Source organism: Microtus oregoni, unplaced genomic scaffold (genome assembly GCF_018167655.1).
Source record: "Microtus oregoni isolate MIOR12 unplaced genomic scaffold, Mior012 000008F_ref0000371, whole genome shotgun sequence".
NCBI lineage: Eukaryota > Metazoa > Chordata > Mammalia > Rodentia > Cricetidae > Microtus > Microtus oregoni.
Genome location: NW_024543067.1, coordinates 51247023 through 51268726, shown reverse-complemented (window position 1 = coordinate 51268726; position 21704 = coordinate 51247023). Strand labels below are relative to the sequence as shown.

The window sequence follows — 21704 nt, the reverse complement described above, 5'->3', positions numbered from 1 at the left end:
CTTGAGCTATATAGTAAGTTGTAGGCTAGCCTGGGCTATAGAATCTCTCTCAGGGAAAAAGGGGGGGGGGGAGAAGGGGCGAGAGAGAACAAAATAGAACAAAAATTATCCATTTTCTTTTTTTGTGGAGGGCGGCATCTTCAATCTCCCCCAGGGTTCTGCAGATGGCTACTAGTAACCCTACAGAGGAATGAGGAAATATCTTGTATGGTTGGGTCTTACTCAATTCTTTGGGGTTTTTGCATTGTTTTGGTTTTTGGTGGCTTTGTTTGTTTGTTTTGTTTCTTGGTATATTTTAGTTTGTTTGGTCATGGTTCTTGATCTCATAGTGGGATCTGGGGAATATCTCCACTTGGGGTCACAGCCTTGACACCAGAATAGGCCTGCATTGAGAATCCTAGATTTATGGTTGTGATAGACAACACTTCCTCTAGATGTTGATCCTGCCTCCAATAAATAATCCAAGATGTTTTACTTGGCCTCAGGAGAGCTTTCTTTCTCAGTCAGTCATGAGTCGCTTGCTCTGTAGGTGAAAATGCATGTCCATGTCCTCGGATCCATCCAAACTGATGACGGCTCAAGTCTGTGGAATGCATGTGTTCAGTGAGTGCCTGGCTCTGAGTTTTCTGTTCCTGACCATTTGAGAAACAAGACAGGATGGAAGGGACATAAGCTGGAAGAAGCTGGCACTTGGCATCTATACATCTCCCTATGGCTGTTAAGCCACATAGATCTCTTAGCAGTATGGTCCTAGAGGAATTGGTGTGGGTAAAAGGGCCAGCCAAAGAAACCTACCTTGGCTCTGAAACCAGAGCCAGTGAAAGAAACACACCCTGGCTCTGAGACCTGAGCCAATGAAAGAAATGCTTTAGCTTTGAACCCAGAACCAAAGAAATACACCCTGACCTTGAAACCAGTGCCAAAGAAACATACTTGGGCCCTAGAATCAGAACCAGTGAAAGAAATGTGCCCTAGCCTCAAAACTAGAGCCTAAAAGCTGAAAGGACCAGTGAAAGAAACACACTTTAACCCTTAAACCAGAGCCAAATCCTCCCCTGAGTAACTAAGCAGAAAACCAACAAATCCCTGTGCAGGAAAACGAACCAATCCTTGAACGGAAAACCAACCAATCCCTTAGCAGAGATCTAGCAATCTGAGCTCAAGGGACTGAAATCTGACCAATCCCCACCCTGAAAATCTTCTCCCTGGAAAGACTCTGCCTCTAAGAAACCCTATCTATATAAGCCCTGTGCCTGTCGGTCGGTTTGTGGCTGCCCTTCTGACACTCTGGTAGAGGCAGCTGCTCTCCTCGCTTCTTTTCTCCCAATAAATCTCTTGAATGAGGTTTGGGTGAAGACCTTATTTTGCCAGAGCAGAGACAGAGGAGGGCTGTAACACTTTCAGGGTTAGACTTCCCCTAGAAGTGCTGAGTTGTTACAACTTCGCTGGGAAAGCCAGAGAGAGCAGAGCAGGGCTGTAAGTTTGGCTGGGGAAACCTTCCCCTCCCGGAGCTGAGTTGTTGCACTCTGGAGCACAGGAGCCGGGCTATAACAACTTCGCTGGGGAACTCCTCTCCTGTTAGAGCAAAGCTGGAAGCATTGGGAAACCTTTCCCTAGAGCAGGACTGTAAGCTGCGATGCTTCCTGTGCCCTGTGCTGTTCCCTGATTCCTGACTGCCAGATCATTCTTCCATCTGAGCTGTAACCCTCAGTGTTCCTTGGCTCCCGGCTGCCAGGATCCTTTTCCATCTGACCTCCATGCTTACAGTTGGTCCTTAGAACACTTTACTGCTTCCTGACCTCCTGTATTACTTTGCTGGCTTTTGCCCACTGACAAGAGAAGTAACCCAAGTAACTCCTTGTCAAGCCATACCCTTGGGTCTCCCTGACCCTTCCTCTCCTGCACCAGACTTCCCTACTGAGTTTACCATGCATCTTAGGAGGTGAGGCCTGGGTACTCCCAGAGTCTGGAAGAGCTGGGAAGAGGGTTTCTTGAGGACTGTCATAACCCCATTCTTATTCTCAGTATCTGTCCTAGTGTGTCTGGCTGGTTGAGGTCTGCAGAGATTGCTAATGGGGGCAGAGGCAGCAGTGGCCCCAGACGAAATGAGCTTCAGCTGGATCAAGTACCAGTCAAAATCTGGCATAGTTAACTTTTGTGTCAGAAATAGTGGATGCACCTTCTTATCCCCAAGACTGATTCTTTCTGAGTCAAAATGCTGGAGAATCACACTGGAGACGGGTGTCAGTAAATCTGGCATGGGAACTGAAAGAGGGCTGGGTCCTCAGTTCCCCTTCCTGTAGCAGGGCTCCACCTAGATCCCTCACATTGGCTTTGCACTTTGCGAGTTGAGGAGGAAGGTCACCTGGGGCTGGCTGCCCAAGGGGAATGGCTTTGTGCTCCTGCAGGAGGAAAGGGTCAGGCAAGGGGTGTGATCTGTTCTAGTGTCTAGATGGGGGCTGTAGGTGGAGCCTGGACTGATCACCTAGAACTCTTGTCTCCTAGGTGGCCCGAGGCAGCCGGGATGACACTTCTCCTCAGGAACCCTGCTATCTGCTGAGAAACATGACCAGCAAGTCCCGTGAGTGTTGTCCAGGGGCTCCCCGACACTGGAGGGTCCAGCAGTCATCCTTAGCAACATCTTGTGAAACCCTCAGAGCGGGTAGACTGTCACACTGTGAGCCAGGGATCCTCTCTTCATCCTGACAGCAGAAATGCTTAGATCCCAGTCCTTGGCTAGGGTCTGCTGTGCTGGGGGTTGGAGGGGCCCAGGATGGGCAAAGGAGGAGGCGGCTTGGAACTGTCCCTTCCTGGCTCTGCCTCCAGCTCCTCTGTGCATGTACCTTGCAGGCTGGAAGTTTCTGGCCATGCTGGCTCTGGTCCTTGTCGTGGTCATGGTGTGGTACTCCATCTCCCGAGAAGATAAGTACTTTGAACTGTGAGTACACTTTCTGTGTCCATCCATTGTTTCTTTCCAGAGATGGGCTGACACAGAGGCAGGGTGCCTAACAAGGCAGGAGACTTTTGAGACCCTTGGCCTGACCTCTCCTCTTCAGCTGCTAGCTCAGAGTCCTTCCATGAGGGTGGTGGGATGGGTGGGGTGGGGATCCCGGTGGTTTCTGCGATCTCCCACAGACGAAATGTTACGGCAGAAAGATCTGCAGCCTCTATGGTTTGGGTTCAGAGGAGAACTTGGGCTGAGGAGATGGAGATGCTAACTCTGTACATCCTTCTCTAGTACCATAGGGCCTTTGTGCCGTCAGCAGGGAGGTGGACCCTGCCTGGGATGCTGGCCTCAGGACCTTAGTTGAAGGGGCCTCCTGACTCTTCTTTCTCTCTCCAGCTTTTATTTCCCCATCTCGGAGAAGAAAGAGCCGTGCTTCCAGGGTGAGGCAGAGAGGCAGGCCTCTAAGATTTTTGGCAAGTAAGCACCTGGTGGCGGGACAGGGCATGGGAAGTGCAGGACTGAGGTTGTTTTGACTTGTTGCTAACTGGCTGGAGGGTGGATGAAGCTGGAAGGACAAAGGTTACATAATAGTCAGAGGCTTGACCTCATTCAATCAGATTAATCTCTTTCTCACCCCTACCCTATATAGCCGTTCTAGGGAACAGCCCATCTTCCTGCAGCTGAAGGATTATTTCTGGGTAAAGACACCATCTGCCTATGAATTGCCCTTTGGTACCAAAGGGAGTGGTAAGTTATTTGTCAGTTCGGTGGATAGTAGCTCATTGCCTTTGAGTTTTCTATGGAACCAAAGGAAGTGGTAAACTGATGAGTTGCCCTACTGCATGTGAACATCACTGTTGGGCACTCCTCTCCACTGGCTCCATGCCTAGGTTCTTTTGCTGAGACCCGGGTACCTATGTCAAGGAGAGAAAATCTGGGAAGTGGAGTGGAAGCAGCCTTTAGAATGCTGATGACCATAGTCTCCGTTTCTTCTGTTCATTCTTTTTGTAGAAGACCTGCTTCTCCGGGTGTTGGCCATTACTAGCTATGCCATACCTGACAGCATACAGAGGTAAGGAAGTATTCTCCTTGTAGTCTGGGCATCTTCATCTTTCCCTGCTCCGGCGTGAAATCATCTTGGTTGGTGCCATGCCAACCAGCCTTTGGTCACTGGTTCACTGGGGCTAATTTGACCCTCCCTAGCCTGCCTGTCTCCAGGAACTATAGGTACTCTAAAACCACAGCAACCTAGCCTGAGCATCTACATGTCAGAGTAGGCAGAAGCTGCTGAAGGTATTACCATGGCAACAAACAGACCTGGGCAACAGGCAAGGGAGCTGTGTCCTAGGGTGTCTCTTCCCTTCCTTCTCTCTAGTCTTCTTTTTTTTTATTTTTGCCCCTTTATGTAGCACAGGTTAGATTTGAAATCTGCACCTTTCTTCTGGCACTTCCTAAGTGCCGAGATGACAGGTCTGTGCCACCTTACCCAGCTCTGGTCCTGGGGTTTCTTGCTGTACTCCCGTGTGCCTTTCCTCCTCTCATTAGCTCTTTGCCATGCCTGGCTTGTTTGTATTTCACTTTGAGGCCCAAGACTTCAAGGTCAGTAGGACCATTGGCAGGGCCATTTAGCAGGCCTGTTTCATGCAGATCAGGGACTGAGGACTGACCCGAAGTGACCCCCAGGCAGATCATGCAAAGCAGGGGCCACTTCTGGGTTTGACGCCTCCTCTTCCCGCTGCAGCCTTGAGTGTCGTCGCTGTGTTGTGGTGGGAAATGGGCACCGATTGCGGAACAGCTCACTGGGAAGTGTCATCAACAAGTATGATGTGGTAATCAGGTGTGTGACCGTCCCTCCTTTTTGGGTTCTGGATGTCCCAAACAGGGGGCTCCCAAAAGGCTTGACATCTCTAGTAATGGATCTTCTTTCCCTGGCCCAGATTGAACAATGCTCCCGTGGCTGGTTACGAGGGAGACGTGGGCTCCAAGACCACCATACGTCTCTTCTACCCTGAGTCGGCCCACTTCGACCCCAAAATAGAAAACAACCCAGACACGCTCTTGGTCCTGGTAGCTTTCAAGGCAATGGACTTCCACTGGATTGAGACCATCTTGAGTGATAAGAAGCGGGTAAATTGGGACAGATGGGGAAAAAGATAGGGTTTTGGGAACGTTATCCGAGTCAGAGCATCATGTCCCACAGAGTGCTGTGTGATGATCCTCAAAAATTGGTGAAAGGACAGGCGAATCAGGCTCTTGACAGCCGGAGCCTTGGGCTTCTTGCCAAGGGAATTGTTTTGTAGGGCTGCTGATAAGCTGCCCTGCATTATACCTCAAGAGCCTGTAGGAGTTGGGGCGGCAGCCAGAGGCCCTCTGGGCTTGAGGGTTGCCTGGAGTAGGAGCACGGTCAGAATGTATGAGAAGCCCGGGAACAGGGGAGCTGTTTCACAGTTACCTTGGAACAGTCAACATTTTTGTACCTTTTCTGATGGTCCCCACAAAGAGCCCACTCCCTCACTTGGCTGTCTGGTTGAAGACTGAACTGTCTGATCTGGCATTTTTGCCCAGTATGCAGAGAGCCTAAGGCGCAGGCCCCTTCTTGTCCGCATATCTCTGAAACAGGTAGTGATCAGACCCCACACTCTCCACATGGTATTACCCTTCGTTCCTAGTCTCTCATCTCTGGCACAAGTCTTACCTCAGTTCTGAGGAATCTGCATGCCTGAGGTGTCAACCTTGACTTGGGCCCTGTCCTCTGCCTGAAGAGCACCAGCTGGGTTAGAGTTGAGAAACAGCTCTTTACCTAATTTCATCTCTCCCTTCTGACCCTGCGCCATAGGTAAGAAAAGGTTTCTGGAAACAGCCGCCCCTCATCTGGGACGTCAACCCCAAACAGGTTCGGATTCTCAACCCCTTCTTTATGGAGATTGCAGCAGACAAGCTCCTGAGTCTGCCTATTCAGCAACAGGCACGGAAGGTCAAGCAGGTGAGAGAAGCTGGGAGACCAAGCTAGGAGGAGATTGGGGACATGGGTGGAAAGTGAGGAGGAACTCAGGAGGGAAGAACAATCATGGGTGCAGCTTGCGTGTGACCTTTGCAGATAGGTTTCGTAGTGTGATGCCCTGAAGGACAGAGTGTACTCTGGAGAATTGGGGCACCCTGAAAGGAAGAGTAGAGAAAGGTCTGGATTGGACCTGGGCGCTGGACTTTAAGATGCCTTTGGCAGGTTCTGGTCAGAATCTGTACGCTGGGAGCTGCTGGCATACTCACTCACTGGCCCTATCTCTGAGAACAGTTTGAGTCAATGTGCTTACTGTTAACTCTTAGCCTGCAATCTTATCTTGGAACACACTGACCTGATGGAGTGAGTGGAGACTAAACTTCACCAGTCTGTCTTGAGTGTCATGGGGGTGGTGATCCAGTTTTGGGAGTTGTCACAGCTTTGATTTCAGCACTCTGTTTCCTGGTAATCCACAGCTGTCAGGGTTTACCCCGTACTGTAGCTTTACAGACAATATTTCCATGTGTCTTTCTCATGGGGGCATGTGAGACAGCAGGAGGTCACCAGCAGGCAGCGGCAGGAATATTCCACATGCTGTGGTTATCAGGCAGGTCTAGTACTGGGAGATTTCAATTGCTTATCTGCATGGTGAGGATAATATCTGTGCTGACCTCTGAAGTCTATGGCAGGACATAAGAGGATAATAAAGTTGGAACACAGCTCTATCAGTATTCCCCTTGCTGTTTTGTTAGTTTTCTTGAGACAGACTAGCCTCAAAATCATGGTAATCATCCCAAGTGGGATTACAAGTATGAGCCGCTATACCCAGGTAATATTAGCCAAATTATAAATAAATAAATGCTTATTCTTGACTATCTGTGTTATTCAGCATCATGCACTGAATGCCTGCAGACCGATTGTCTAGTGGTGAGCCTGAGCCCACATGCTTGGAGAGTAAGCTGTGCCCCCTGCTGAGATGGTGTGTAGCGGAATAAGCAGTTCTAGGTTGCCTGCTTGGAGGAATGGGCAGTTGTGCTATACTTATTTAATACAGAGAATGCCAGGAGGAGGGGCAGTGTGATTGATGACTATACGGAATAGAGCTGGTGAGGAAATGATGACCATGTGATTCTGCAGGACCACAAACTGGATGAGAGAGCATGCTTAAAGTGGCAGGGGTGGCCAAGTAGATGCCTGTTATCCCAGCACTTGAGAGGTAGAGGTAGGATTTCAAAGTTAGCCTCATCTACATAGTAAGTTCAAAGCCAGCTAGGGCTACATGAGATCCTGTCTTAAAAGACAACAAGGGTGAAAAAGAAGGCTTACTAAGAAGCAGTGTGGGGACAAAGATAATGGAAAGAGGTGCTGGAAGACAGTTGACTTTAAGAGGCCTGATGGAGTCCAGGAATTGACTCTCGGGGAGAATGGGCAGTGAAATGTTCTATGAAGCTGGCTGTTGGAGTTTAGCAGGGCGTGCTTTCTGAAGTCCTAATATTAGGTTGACCATTGCTGTGGATAAACTGGGGATGAAGGGAATGGGATCCTCACAGCAGCCCTAAGGTGGGCAGGCAGGCAAGGTATTGTTGACCCTACTTCACACAGGGGACTATCATCCCACGAAAGATCACACAGCCAGGAGTGTCAAACCATCAGGTCCCAGGAGGAGGGCAGATCTCTTTTCTCTTCCCCTCTTTGAACAAGTTGTTTACAAGCTCCAGTTTCCTCATTTATAAAATGAGGCCGATAATGGTGTCTGTTCACATGTTTTTGGAAGGGGACTGAAGGTGACCGTGTATGATACTGTTTACACTCAGCATGATGCTTGACACATAGTAAGCACTCAAGCAACAGATTTGATTGTGGTGATTGTCTGCCCTGATCCTCCCTGGAGACCTAGATCTGTGGAGTTGTGTTATCTATTATGCTGCTGTGATATCAGCAACTTCCAAATGGAAAGATTGATTTTGCTCACACTCTCAGAGGTTTTAGTCGGTCATGGCAGGAGGACATGGTGGAACGGAGCACTCACATGTGGCCGAAGAGAGAGAAGCAGGGAGAAAATACCTTCAGGTCCCTTACCTATGGCATGGTGCCACCCACCTTTGGGGTGGGTCTTCATGCTTTAGTTAATCCTTCTGTCCTTTACAGACACCCCTAGAAGTGTACTTTCCTAGGTACATCTCAATCTAAGCAGTTTGACAAGATAACCACAGTAGCCACTAGACATATAACAATTTAAATTTAAAACTTAGGAGCCCAGGAGGTAGCTTAGACGTTCAGGACACTCGCTGCTTCTGCAGAGGTTTAGTTACATGCATCCACTTTGAGCAATTCACCACCACCTGGAACTCTAGTTCCAGAGAACCCAGTGCCTTCTTCCAGCCCATGGAAGTGTCTACAAGCACATGGTGCACATAGCTCAAGCAGGCGCATACACATAAAAATAATAAATAGTCAAATCTCTAAAATTAAACCTTAATAATCAGGGGTGCAGGTACTTGCCTAGAATACATGAGACCAAGAGTCTGACTCCTGCATGGCACAGAGTTTAGGATTTCATAGAGTAGTAAATCACTTCCTCGACTGCATTCGCTCCACCCAGATGCTCAGTTGGTTAGCTGTTGCCCTGGTGGGCAGCTATGGGAAAGGATCTGAGCCTGAGTGTGTGTGAGGTGGGTGGTGGAGGAGGAGGGGATTGGGGCTCCTTCAAATGCTCTCCTGCTCTGTCCCTAGAAGCCAACTACAGGTCTGCTAGCCATCACCTTGGCGCTACACCTCTGTGACTTAGTGCACATCGCTGGCTTTGGCTACCCCGATGCCTACAACAAGAAGCAGACCATCCACTACTACGAACAGATCACACTTAAGTCTATGGCGGTGAGCAGCCCTGCTGGGAGCCCAGTGAGCTAGGGGACTGCACAGCTAGTGGAATGCCGGGTGAGGGGACGGCGCGGGGTCAGAGAGTGGTTCAGGATATGGTCATTTGGTGTCAGAATGGGACCTAGGCATCTGGACACCCCAGCTGGCACCCTCCGCATTCGCCATGTGATTTCTGTCTCCTTTCTGAGAGCCACGTAAGGAAGAAAACTCCCAAGAAGTGAGGGATCAGGGAAAGGGGGAGGAGACCTTTCTAAAGACAGAGCTACCTGGGGCCTCTCACTTACTTCCTTGGCTGTCTCCACAGGGTTCAGGACACAATGTCTCCCAGGAGGCCCTAGCCATCAAGCGGATGCTAGAGATGGGAGCTGTCAAGAACCTCACGTACTTCTGACTTGGATGAGAGCTGTAACACGTCAGTTCCCAGCTTTGCCATCTGAATGGCCCCTGTCTACGGCTTTGGGATGCCTGGGGCCAGTGCAAGTCACTTGAACTCACCCTCAATGGGGAGGGTGTTCTGGGACGGGCCAGGTCTCAGGAGAGGCTATGTCTCCAATTACTCTGTGGAATCTAAGTCCAGACAGGGTGGACACACTGAGACCACAGGAGCCTGGCCGAGGGAGGGGGACTTGCTGCTGTGGCACCCCCTGTCTGCCAGCACAAAGAAGTTTGGTTTTCTGGGGTTCTTTTTTTTTTGTTTCAGTTTTGTTTGTATGTCTGTCCTTTTTGTTTAGTTTTTTGTTATTGTTGGTTTTTTGTTTGTTTTGTTTTTGAGACAGGGTCTTACTGTGTACCCCTGGCTTTCCTGGAACTCATTGTGTAGACCAGGTTGGCCTTGAACTCACAGAGATCCACCTGCCTCTGCCTCCCAAGTGTTGGGGGAGTAAAGGTGTGTGCCAACATGCCTGGCCCCAGCAACAAGAGATTATTTAACATACTATTTAATGAAGAGGTAGAAAAATGCTGTGGGCTGGTCCCATGGCATTCACGAAAGGGACACAATGCAGTGTTCTGCCCACTTTTTAGTAAAATTGGCCTGTTAAGGCCCCGACCTAGAGCTGACCTCCCAGGAGGATGGAGGCATCAAGAGTGGGAGGGTTTCCTCCAGAGGGGTTGCTACCTCCCAGCAGGCATGGGAAGGACATTGACAAGGGAGCTCCGCCTAGAAGGGGCTTCACCTGGAAAAAGAGATTACAAAGGACCATTAAAATATTTTTTTTTTCCTAAAATGGAAGCACTTGTGAGGCTCTGTGTCTTTCTAGGTTGGGGAGAATATTTCTGGGAGTGTGATAGTGCACAGACCAAAGTTATAGTAGGACACAGTCATTTTGGCAAATAATCTTTTTATTGAGATGGTGCCCAGGTGAGCATGACCACCCTGGCAGAGTGGCTACCAATGCCTAGATCAGCCTTATCTTCAGACACCTAACCTGGCTGGCATATTGACTGAGGAAAGGAGGAGAGGCGAAGGATGCCAAATGGAAGTGGCAGCACCCTTCGGTCATCCCTCTGGGCTGGGAATTGCATGTTTTAAGGGGACAGTGGGGATCCTATGAGTGCAGATGTTTAGTTTGCCAAGGTCGGAGTGAGCAGGGCTGGAGGACCGCACTGGAGGGATTTGGCAAGTCCTGTCAGCTAGTCACTGGTCCAGGGAATGAGACTGTTTCTTTCCCAGGTCCCTTGAATCTTCAGCCCTGCCATTTGCTTGGCTCTCTGGCCTTTATTCTCCACCTTCCAGGCCCTGCTCTACTGCCAGTTGGGCCTGCTGCCACCCCCACAGCTGTTCCTTTACATCTGGGGCCAGGAGGGAGTGTTGGAACTGCCCCTCGGGGCTGGAACTCCCAGCTGTCTCCCTGGCTTTCTCAGAAAGATTCACAGCCTTGAGGTTTTGAGACCAGCCTAGCAGGGATGGGGGTAGATACAGAAGGGCAGTGGCTTGGGAGGGAATGAGGAGGATGACAGCCACTGGAGCAGGACAGAGAACAGCCACCCTCAGCCAGCAGAGCACTCCTGGGGGACAGCTCAAGTAGAGCTGTGTGTGGTCTGAGGGGATTCTGAAAAGCAGCTAGGCCATAGTGTCTGAAGTCCCCTCATTTCTCTACCCACTGGAACAAGCTGGCTTACATATAGGCTTTGTCCCGGGAAGTCTTTGTAGGAGTTTGTGAGTGCCTCTACCACCTAAACTTTGCTTATCCCAAAAAGGGAGTGTCTGTTTCTCCATCCAAGGCCTTTGCAAGTGACTGTCTGCACACACGATCCAGCTGCCCTGGACCGAGGCCACTGTCTGATACTGAACGTGCCTCAACTGGAGCCAGAAGCCAACACACTGGGTCACACTGCCCCTCCCAACTCCACAAGTTCACATCCATGGGGGAGTTTATAGTCACGACAGCGAGACCCTCACAATCGTATACATAGCAAAGTGTATCTGGGCATCCACCCAGATCATTCTGGGGATGGAAATGGGCCTAGCTCTCTCCAAATTCTGCTAGCTGAGGCAATACCCTGCAAGGGTCAGGCCTGGGAGTGGGGCTTTGATGTGGAGTTGTTGGATAGGGTTCCTTGGTGTTCTGGGAAAGATGTTTTCAGCCCAACTTATGTGAATGGAGTGTCTGCCAGCTTGCCTGGTACTGATTAAACCATGCCCTGCAAAGACAGCAGGAGGGTAAAGAAAAAATGGGGGGAGGGGCACAACTGAGTTTACATCAGGTTGGGCCGGGTTCTGCCAGTTCGCTCCAGGCTGCAATCCTGATTCTGGCCCTAAAGCCAGAGGACTCATCCTCTTATCTCAGTTACCTGGAGTGACTGAAAAATGGGAGATTTCTGGTTCTCACGCTGCTGGGTGTGAGACCCAGCATCAAATTCTAACAAGCATCCAGATCCACCGCTCTAAGTCTAGACTCTAGGAAGATCTCATGGGCCTCTTTTCAACCCTCCAGTCTGGTTTGCAGTAAAACCCATCCTAATCCCCGGTGCCCTTGAGTGGCATTAAATTAGGCACACACGCAGGTTCCGTCCCAGGAGGGGTGGGGGGTGGGAGCCTTACTGCCCTGAGTCTGTCTAAACCGCGTCCGCAGCTGGGCGGGGCCATCGGGTTTATTTTGCCGGCTCTCAACCGCTTGCGGGTCTCCGCCCTAGTCTGCTGCAGCAGGCTGAGCCCTGGGTCTCCGGGTTCTCGGGAAGTGGGGAGTCGGAGTGTAATCACTGCTCGGAACTCTGCCACGCCCCACGAGGCCTGAGAGAACAGACGGACTGCGGGGGAGCCAAAGAAGTCTTCACCACTACGTTGGATTCTACTAACCAAGTCCTCCTTCGGGGTGGGTTGGGGCGGGGGGGGGGGGGAACTGAGGCTCTAGAACGAAAGGAAGATCTCCCAGCTTGAGACCACCGTCGTGGGCAACACAGAGTATTGGGCTTTCATCTAACGCGTTTAAATGATGTCATAATTTCAAATACTTCAGGGTGTTGTTGGGTTTTTGTATTTTTTTTAAATTGTCTTATTTTAAATTTATCTATCTGAATGGTATGTACATATGCGGCCAGAAGCGACGGATCCCTCTGGAGCTGAAGTTAAATGTGGTTGTGAGCTGCCCATCGTGGATCCTTGGAACGGAATTCTGGTCGTCTGGCCCTGCATGCTCTTAACCGCTGAGCCATCTTTTTCGGCCCCTCCGACTTGAGGTTTTGATTTACACTTTCAGAGGACATAAGTATATATCCCATTGCTTTCCTCCCGAGACTGTCTAGTCTACAAAAAGTTTGAGCTTGGAAACAATACTGTCTGCGAGACAGTTAAGTGTAGTGTGCACACAAAAAACAACCCCTCCCTGCTGTGGTCATTTAATTAGCCCAGGAAACCATCTGGAAAATACCGATTGCCCATGCCTGTCTCACACTGAAGTCCTAGGGACCTAATGGGAACATGCTTGTAACGACATTGTGTGGACCGTAAAGTGGGTTACAAATAACAGGATTGTAAAGCAGCCTTGTGTAATGGGAAATGCTGGAAATCTGTGCGACCAAATACTGAGCTAAACCCCTTGGTAAGAAAGTCTATCTTGAATCATACCCACACACTTAGGAGTATGTCAGTAAGATGACAGAAACGAAGGTTTTGCAAACTTCCTTTCTAACTGTGGTTTTCAAGTTACAGTCTGACACCTCTAGGGATTCTTGGAGAAAAGTCACTCGGTTTTAGTGGTATGTGGAATGTAATAGTCGCTTCCCTAAACACAGTTGAGAAGCACAACTTCATAGTTGATGTGTGTGCCTCTAAGCCGTCTGATGTTTTTGTAATCTTAATTATAGCTACAGAAAATAATTTGGCAGTTCAAAATCACCTTGATTCTGTACAGGCCATGGTTTTAGGGAATTAGATCTGTCCTCTGACTTTTAAGCTGGAGGTGAATGCAGATGGCCCTCAACTAATGAGGATTCCAGTGTGAAATCAAAACACATTCAGTGGAATTTTGATCTTCCTAGCTAATGATATGTGGAGCAGTATTCCCTTGATGCTGGGCAGGGGCAGTGACCCACAGCACATAGAGCCAGTCATGTGGTCATGGGGGGAACCCATGGTGCTCCACTCTGGGCTGTGTTGTGGCTAGGTGTATTTATTTTTCTTTCTTTCTCTCTCTCTCTCTCCCCCTCCTTTTTTTTTTTTTTTTTTTGAGGCATGTACTTGCGGTGCATTCTAAGCTAGCTTTGGTACTCACTATATAACCCAGGTTGTCCTTAAGGTCATGGCAGTCCTCCTGCCTGTTCAGTGCTAGGCTTACATCATACCTAGCTTAAATGCATACTTTTTAGCTATACTATTTATCACAAACAAAGAAGTGTATCAGGAGATACCCGTATTATAAATCAAAGAGTGCTGTGTGTGTGTTGTGTGTGTATGTGTATGCTCCATTACTTTTTTCCTGTCCCATTCTTTGTCAAAACAAACAAACAAACAAACAAACCAAAAACATCAACGTAAACCTTACTCAGTGTCAGGTCCAAGGAAAGTAGGGGCAGCTGGGCAGTGGTGGCTTTGATCCCAGCACTCAGGAGGCAGAGGCAGGTGGATCTCTGTGAGTTTTGAGCCTGGTCTACAAAGTGAGTTTCAGGACAGTGAGGGCAGGAAATCCAGTCTCAAACCCCCTGCCCCCACAAAAGAAAGGAAAGAAGGAAGGAAGGAAGGAAAGAAGGAAGGAAGGAAGGAAGGAAGGGAAAAAAGAAAAAAGTAGAGACAAATGGCTATCTGTGCTGCCTATTAGCACACCAAAGTGCGTGCTGGCCTCCAGGCCTTCTCAGAGTACCACAACTCACACCACTGACTCTTGCCTGCTCTTCCCAGCCTGCCCTCTACCTAAATGTCTCCAGGTCAGGAGTTTCCTTCCCCCCAGTTTCTCATTCCTATATGATCCTGCTGTTTTGGCCATGTACCCACTTGGTTCTCTCTTTGATCTTCCTCTCTTGGCCCCCCTCTCTCTTGGTCCTCCATTATGCGCTCTCTCTCTCTCTCTCTCTCTCTCTCTCATTTTCCTTTCTCTTCCTCTCTGGGTTCCCTCCTCTCAGCCTCCTCTCACGGCCGCTCCCTTCTGCTGGTCTTGGTTCAGTCTTCTGCTTTCTCTCCCTGTGCTCTGGCTGGCTATACAGTGCTTCACAGCTACAATAGAAACCTTCCCCTCAGCCATATCTGGGAGCAGCCATGACCTCACTTTATACAGTTAGGATCTTCGGATTTCTGTGCCCAAGAAATAAGCTGACCAGATATGATGGTGTGCACCCCCCCTTTTTTTTTGAGACAGGGTGTCTCTATACTGAGTTCAAGGTGTATACTCTTTTAATCCCAGCATTTGGAGGCAGAGGCAGGTGGATCTCTCCGAGTTTAAGGCCAGCTTGGTCTACAGAGAAGTTCCAGGACAGGTAGAGCAACAAAGAGAAACCCTGTCTGAAAAACAAAACGAAAAAATAAATAAGGCAGACGGGTGGGGGAAGTATGTAATTCGGTTGGTAGGGGTTTGCCTAGCGCACAAGTAGCTCTGGCTTAGGTTCTCAATACCACATAAACAGAACATGGCCAGCCCACACCTGCAGTCTTGGCACTCGGGAAGTGGTGGCACGATGATCCAAGTTCGAGGTCAACCTTGGGTTCATAGCCAGATTGAGGCCGATCAAGCCTGGGTTACATGAGACCCTGTTTCAAAAAGGAAAGAAACTGTAAAAGCAAGGTTGGGAAATGACCTTGAAACTCAAGAGGCGACTTATTTGGGAGGAGCACAGATGCCTGGAAGCCTCAGCTTCTTCACTTAGGACAGCAGGAAGAAGAGCGAGTGTTTGGCACTAGGGTTGGGGAAACTTGAACTTTGGGAGGCAGGTGTCACATGGAGATGGCTGACACTATACAGTATCCAGAGGCGTGTCTTCCCTCTAGGAAAGATGCAGAGGATGGAGAGGGTGGAGCTGGGTGGAGCTGGGCAGAGAGAACGAGGGAGGCCAGATGTCAAAACATCCCTTGAGGACAAAGTTGTAGTTACTGAACTAGGCTGTTCAGGAACCATCTGTGATTCAGCTACTTCCTGGAACACTGTTCACATCTGCCCTGAACGGTGACACTTCACCATTCACATCTGCCCTGAACTGTGACACTTCTTCACCATTCACATCTGCCTGGAATGGTGACACTTCACTTGTCTCAAAGCGAGTTTTTCTCTTTATGAAGTGTCAAGCTTCTCTACCTGAGGAGGTGAATCTCGGGAGCAGAAGTTGGAGTCTGACGGGGACTTGGGCTCGTCCTTCTTCTGTGGATTCGCCACACTGATATAGCCCTTGCGTGATAGGCGAGCCAGAGAAACTTTTTAGTTAAGTTACATGAACATCCTGCTGTTGCTCTCACCGGCATCGCTTTGTCTATCCTTGTCTTTTTTCCGTATTTCTCCAAAGTTCAGTACCCATTTAGTGTCAAGAGTACGATTTCTTAGTGCCCAGGCAACAAAGCCTGGGTTCTTAAATTTCCATGGCAAAGTGGTGACTTAGTCCCCTTGAACTCCTCTTGTCCTGATTGACAGTGACTCTGGGGGGTGAATCCCATCCTAATTCAGCTTCCTATCAGATTAGTATTTTCCTCTTACTTAATTGGGGATAGATTTCACAGGACTCACATTCTCCCAATGAAGTTGTGGCTTCCAGACTTCATTTGTAAAAATCTTTTTGGGTGTTAATTCTTTAGACTCACCTCCCCCCAAATCCACACACACCACCACCACCACCACCACAATTATAAAAGAGCATCCTTCGAATGTCCTCATTGCATCCCAAGATATAAGGAACTCTTGTATTCCAAGGATCATAAGGCATCGGAGAGAGATGCCTGTGGTTGTCTGGTGTTCCCTAGTCTGAGAGCTCAAGGGATCCTCTTGATCAGGGATTCAGGATGTCCCTACCCTGTGGGTGGCTTGACTGTCTTGAAGAAGAGCACTGGGAACATGGAGTGGCAGGCGGATAGTGACATAGGCACACATACGGCCAGGACTGGCGAAGGGTATACCTCAGTGGAAAGCACATGCCAGGCATGAAGTTCAATCCCCCATGTGGTAGTAGACACATACCGTGCATCTAAAATCAAGCTTGTACACCATAGCTCCTGTGAATGGTATATGTTCACAAAAGGCTATTTGTTTACTTATTTTATTGTTCTAGGGGTCAAATCCAGGGCTTTGCACAAGTTAAGTAAGTACTTTGGCACGGAGCTATACCTTCATCCCCTACAAAGGGCCTTTTGAGAAGAGCCGTGGTAGGATTAAAACTGCCAGGCTTGTGACGAAAGCTTTCAGTGCATGTCAGACCCGGTTTAGACACGAGGGGAGGTGGCTCAAGGAAGAAGAGCAATTATGGAGGGAGAGACGTGATGGATCCAGCAGCAAACACTGCCTTGTCCAAGAAAATAATCCTTGTGGGTAGAACTAAGAGCAACTTGACATTTTCTCATTTTTCCGTGTTTGTGACCTGGTTGGGAAGACTGAAACACGGGGCACCGAGCCTTCTTTATCAGCAGAGATTCAGAGATTGCTGCAGGTTTGGATGCTAGCACTGCCAATGGCTGGTGTGCGGTTACAGAGTTCAAACCCAACTAGATAAGATGTGCCTAAAGACCTTCGTGAAGCGGACAGGAACTTGAGATTCCGTATCCTTGTCATTAGTTTATGTCTAGATGGTTTTCCCTAATAGGTAAACTTTCCGGCCCTTTAACTCATTGTATTTAAGTATCTAAACACTTAGTGAGAGTTTGAGAGCCGAGTGTGGCCAGTGGTAGGGTACTTTCCTAGCGTGCTCAAGGCCCTGGGCTTGATCCTTAATACTGCTAAAGAAAAAAAAATAGTAAAAGTTTGCCTTATGGGGAAAGTTTGTAAAGAGGACTCTAAGGGCAGCATTTCCCCTCATTTGTTTTTTCTTGATGGATGTCATCACAAATCACACATTCCTGGGAAGTTCCAATCAAACCGGTGGATGTGAACCCTTCCGCTTTGCTTCCTGCTCCATAATAGCAAATATCATACCCCACATATTTCCCTCCTCATCCAGGAAGTGAGGGGCGAATTTCCTGTTAATGCGCCTCCGTTCTGAGAAACCATCCGAGGACTACATCAGGTCTGTCTGCATCGCTTGGTTGCTTTTACTTCCTTGAGTCCTTTGGATCCCTGAAACGCAAAGGTGGCTTCCAGGCCTGTGCTTTATAAGGATTTGTTTCAACAGGCGTCTCAGGAAGAGGCTTGGTGTGGCATTTTAGCTCTTCACTGGAGAGCACTTCCTTTTCGGTGGAAGTTGAAGGCGGTGGAAATAACCCTGGCCTTTGCATACTGATAGCAAGCCTGAGAATGAGAAACTGGGCTTCTGTCCAGTGCTACGAGCCAATAACGAAGTCCCAGCTATCAGAAAACTGGATCCTGGCTCGGGTGTGTGTGGGGGGGTGATACACAGAGTGTCTTTGTTTCTCAGGGAGTTTGTGGTCTTTCCAGGTCATCTGGGGACTTAAGGTAGAGTGAGGATGAAGGCTGGCCTCCTTGATGGGGCTGAGGCTTGTCCTTGTCCAGCCAGTCCTTGAGTGGCATGTGGCTTTTATTGTTAGCCACTTCTACCAGTACTCTGGAGGGTGGCTTTGAGCTTGCCCTGCATTACGGAGACATCCTGTACTGGCATGTGCGTCCAAATCTTACATTTGCTTCTTATTATCTCTGTGATCTTGAGCAAGCCGTTTGGCTTCTTCTTTAAGCTTCAGTCCCACACATGTAAAACATGAGGACGCTTTATCAAATTGTGAGGATTCAGTAAGGGGCAAGTGTACAGCACTCATTGCATCGCACAGGGAAACACCTCCAGGGGAATTCAGGGCTTCCCAGTTCATCCCCCTCCTACCTTCCTTTACCACCTTTTCTCTGCCTCCATTCCTGTGAGACTCAGCAAGACTGGAGACAACTGAGGGATGAACATGTTTGAACTCCTCAATGCTCCAGAGAAGACCTTCCCCCAACCTGAAGTGGAGGGAGATTCAGCTACAGAAAACTGTCCAGTTCACTGTATGTGTTTTTCTGTCCATGCTGTACTCTTTTACAAACACTGAGTACGGATGGCCTGTTTCTTCTGCGATTCTCAATGTGTTTGTGCACGGGAGAGGTGGGCATCACACAACCTAGTCTGATTGTGGTCACTCTGTGAGTGTCAAGGTCCTGGAGGGTGATGGCCTCAATCCGTTGCATGGGGTAGTTTTCTTTTCTGTTCTAGTTTTGTGTCATAATCCCTGATTCCAGGAAAGAATGGATATTGTCACCCTATTAGTTCGTGTGTGTGTGTGTGTGTGTGTGTGTGTGTGTGTGTGAGAGAGAGAGAGAGAGAGAGAGAGAGAAGGGTAGAAGGGTCTAGGGCAAAGTAAGCTGTGGTCAGGTTCAGTGGGAAAGATCAGGAGAAATTAATAGAACAATCCTCTTAAGTCATTTCTTTCTTGTTCCAGCACATCAAGACAGTTTACATGTAGTCATGGGTCCTTGTTTTCCATTGAGAAGGGGGAAAGCTTTCTGAGATGAACCTAGAAGGGACGGGGTCAACAATCCTGGAGTCGATTACAAGCCAAAATGGTACAAGGAGCAGGATGCAGGGCTCCAGTGGACACTTTCTCTCTCTCTCTCTCTCTCTCTCTCTCTCTCTCTCTCTCTCTTTCTCTCTCTCTCTTTCTCTCCTCTGCCCCTCCCTCCATTCCTTCCTTCCTTTTTGTTTTTTAAGACAAAACTTCTCTGTATAGCTTTGGAGCCTGTCCTGGATCTCACTCTGTAGACCAGGGTGGCCTCAAACTCACAGAGATCTGCCTGCCTCTGCCTCCCAAGTACTAGGATTAAAGGCGTGTGCCGCCGCCACCCAGCCACTTTCATTTCTAATGAGTTTCAAATCCTTCTGGTTTGGGGGTTGCAGAAGAAGATATCAAGGAAACAGTGTGTGGAAGGAGCATAAATTTGATGATGAAAGATCTCATGATTGGTAAGAACTTCCAAGATTTTGATTCCAAGAAGAGTCAAAAGCTAGTGAGGACCTTCCAGCTTTCGGAACAATTTGGTTCTTCAGAGTTCCATTTGAACCCCACTCCCTGTACTAGAACACTAATTTATTTATCCATCCCCTCTGCTCTGATGATGTTTAGAAGTCCATTACGTTGGGAGCATGGGGACCATGGGAGAGAACTGAAGGGGAGGGGAGAGGCAAGGAGGGGAGCAGAGAAAAAAATGTATAGCTCAATTAAATCAATAAAAAAAAGTTTATTCTGGCCAGGCGGTGGTGGTGCATGCCTTTAATCCCAGCACTTGGGAGGCAGAGGCAGGTGGATCTCTGTGAGTTCAAGACCAGCCTAATCTACAAAGTGAGTTCCAGGACAGCCATGGCTGCACAAAGAAACCCTGTCTTAAAAAACAAAAAATAAAAATGTTTTTTCTCTAATTTTTTTTTTGAGTCCTATACTTAACTGTTAGAGTGTTGTTGGTGGTCTATGGTCTTTCAAGAGACCTTCCTTCTTATATGCAAAGTAGAGAAAGACTCCCCTGTGGAATAGGACTGAGATAAAAGGCTAGCAGGATCTGGCTGATGTCCAGAGTGATGGTATTGACTTACTGCATTTGGCAAGAATTGAGGTTGGCAAGACTTGTTTTTTGGCTGATGTCATCCACAAACAGAGAGTCAATCTGTAGGTTCGATTATGACCACAATGAGCCCCAACAATGACCTTCCTTGCTTGGGGGAAAAAAAAAAACAAACCACAAGTGAAGAACAGCCAAAAACAAACAATAAAAAACCCTTGGTTCCCACAATGCACTTGGACTCCTGGGGTCTTCCTGTGGCTACGCAGGAACAAAAGCACAGGCAGGTTTGATGGGGGTAATGGCCCTACCGTTTATTCTTAAGTGGGGAGTGAAGGGAGGGAGAGGCGCAGAAAAACGTTCCCTCTTGCACACAGAGTCCGGTCTACTGGAGAACAGGTGATTGTTCCTCCCGTTCATCAGCTGCAAAAGTCTGTCTCATCCTCCCGCCCGTCCTTCAGTACCCTCAAATCCGCATCTCCCAGGAAGCACTCTGCAGTAACCACTCAACAAACCCTGGCTAGAGAAGTTCTCGCACGCCTTGCGTTAGCTTGATTGTGCTGCAGGGAGGATGGGAGAACACAAAGCGGGGCAGAGGGTGAGGGTTCCGAATTGTACCGCCTGGCTCAGGGTGTACCGGGCCAGGTGTTCTCCAGGCATTCCGTTCTCCCTCCTTCCCTTCCTCAGCTCCGGGGACACCAGACTCTGACGGGCCAGTCCCACCACCAAGCTCAGAGGCATCAAGCCCAAGAACAGAATATAGACACAAAACACCAAACAAATTGAGGGTGGGCTCCCAGGCAGATGCTCCATTAGCCAGGGTCATTTCTCAACCCTCAGCCTCTGTGGCATGGGCTATGCACAGTGGGGAAGGTGGGGTTTCTGGAGCAACTCAGTGCTAGGAAATAGTCCTCCGTTCCCCAAGGCTGTAAGGAATACAGGCACCAGGGATGGCTTATGGGCAGCAAGAGGAGCTAGGAGAGTGGACAGCAGTTTCATAAAAGCAAACTTCTAGCTGCCACTAGTGCCCTTGGAAGGACAAGGTGGCTGAGGGGCCTTTAGGGAAGAGCAGGGGACAAAGCCCTGAGCACTACGCACTCTGCTGCATCCTCTTCATTTTCCACCCGGGAGCCAGATTTGTGCTTGATTAGAGCTTTGGAGGAAGGTGGTAACAGAGGTGCTCAGAGGCCACCATGGTGGCGGCCAGTTCTAGGGTCCTCTGCAAAGTAGCCCCAGTCCTTGGAGAACGAAAATGTGCCCTGTCCTCCTCCCTGGCCCGTCCCCACCACAGTGCGGGATCCTCAGACGTGAGTCTGCATCCGCCGCTGCAGGGGTCGACTGGGGTCGGAGTTCTGGGAAGAGGACTGGGAGTGGTGGGAAGAGGAGGCAGAGGCCTTGCTGGCCTTGTCGAACTGCACGTAGCCGTCCTGCTTGCCGCTGCTGCTGACACTGCTGTCGCACTGCGTGTCCAGGAAGGAGCTGCTGTCGCTGAGGGAGCCCCTCTGAAACTCCCGCTCGCAAAGCTCGATGGAAGAGCTGCCCATGCCCAACACGAACCTTTGTCCGTAGTCGTAGAGGCGGCCCTGGCCACTCAAGGTGCTGTAGATGTTGGTGAAGGACATGCCTGTGGGCACGCGCTGTTTGCCTGGAGGACGCAGGTCTGGCTGGCAGCTGGACAGGGAGATGGTTGGGGTCGAGTGGTGCTCTTTGAAGGTGTTTACGCTGTAGTAGCCATTGGTGGGGTCCTGGGAGGGCAAGAACAAGAGGCATTTCACTAGGGAGC

General features: G+C 49.2%; 2 protein-coding genes across 8 annotated transcripts in view; one reads left to right on the top strand and one right to left on the bottom strand.

The window, feature by feature from the left end:
* The window catches only part of St3gal4 (ST3 beta-galactoside alpha-2,3-sialyltransferase 4), a 37160-nt gene extending 27111 nt beyond the window's left edge, over positions 1-10049 (top strand). For 2 of the 3 annotated variants that reach the window (XM_041657426.1, XM_041657427.1), the window contains exons 2-11: positions 2506-2581; positions 2851-2938; positions 3344-3424; positions 3597-3694; positions 3959-4019; positions 4689-4784; positions 4885-5074; positions 5784-5930; positions 8679-8822; positions 9130-10049. In XM_041657426.1, coding sequence (XP_041513360.1) covers positions 2566-2581; positions 2851-2938; positions 3344-3424; positions 3597-3694; positions 3959-4019; positions 4689-4784; positions 4885-5074; positions 5784-5930; positions 8679-8822; positions 9130-9216 — 1008 coding nt within the window. In that variant the 5' untranslated portion in view covers positions 2506-2565 and the 3' untranslated portion in view covers positions 9217-10049. The remainder of the gene's footprint in view (positions 1-2505; positions 2582-2850; positions 2939-3343; positions 3425-3596; positions 3695-3958; positions 4020-4688; positions 4785-4884; positions 5075-5783; positions 5931-8678; positions 8823-9129) is intronic. The other variant, XM_041657428.1, reaches the window with a different exon arrangement.
* A 9655-nt stretch (positions 10050-19704) lies between these two features.
* The window catches only part of Kirrel3 (kirre like nephrin family adhesion molecule 3), a 551931-nt gene continuing 549931 nt past the window's right edge, over positions 19705-21704 (bottom strand). For all 5 annotated transcript variants that reach the window (XM_041657584.1, XM_041657585.1, XM_041657586.1 and 2 more), the window contains one exon: positions 19705-21666. In XM_041657584.1, coding sequence (XP_041513518.1) covers positions 21223-21666 — 444 coding nt within the window. In that variant the 3' untranslated portion in view covers positions 19705-21222. The remainder of the gene's footprint in view (positions 21667-21704) is intronic.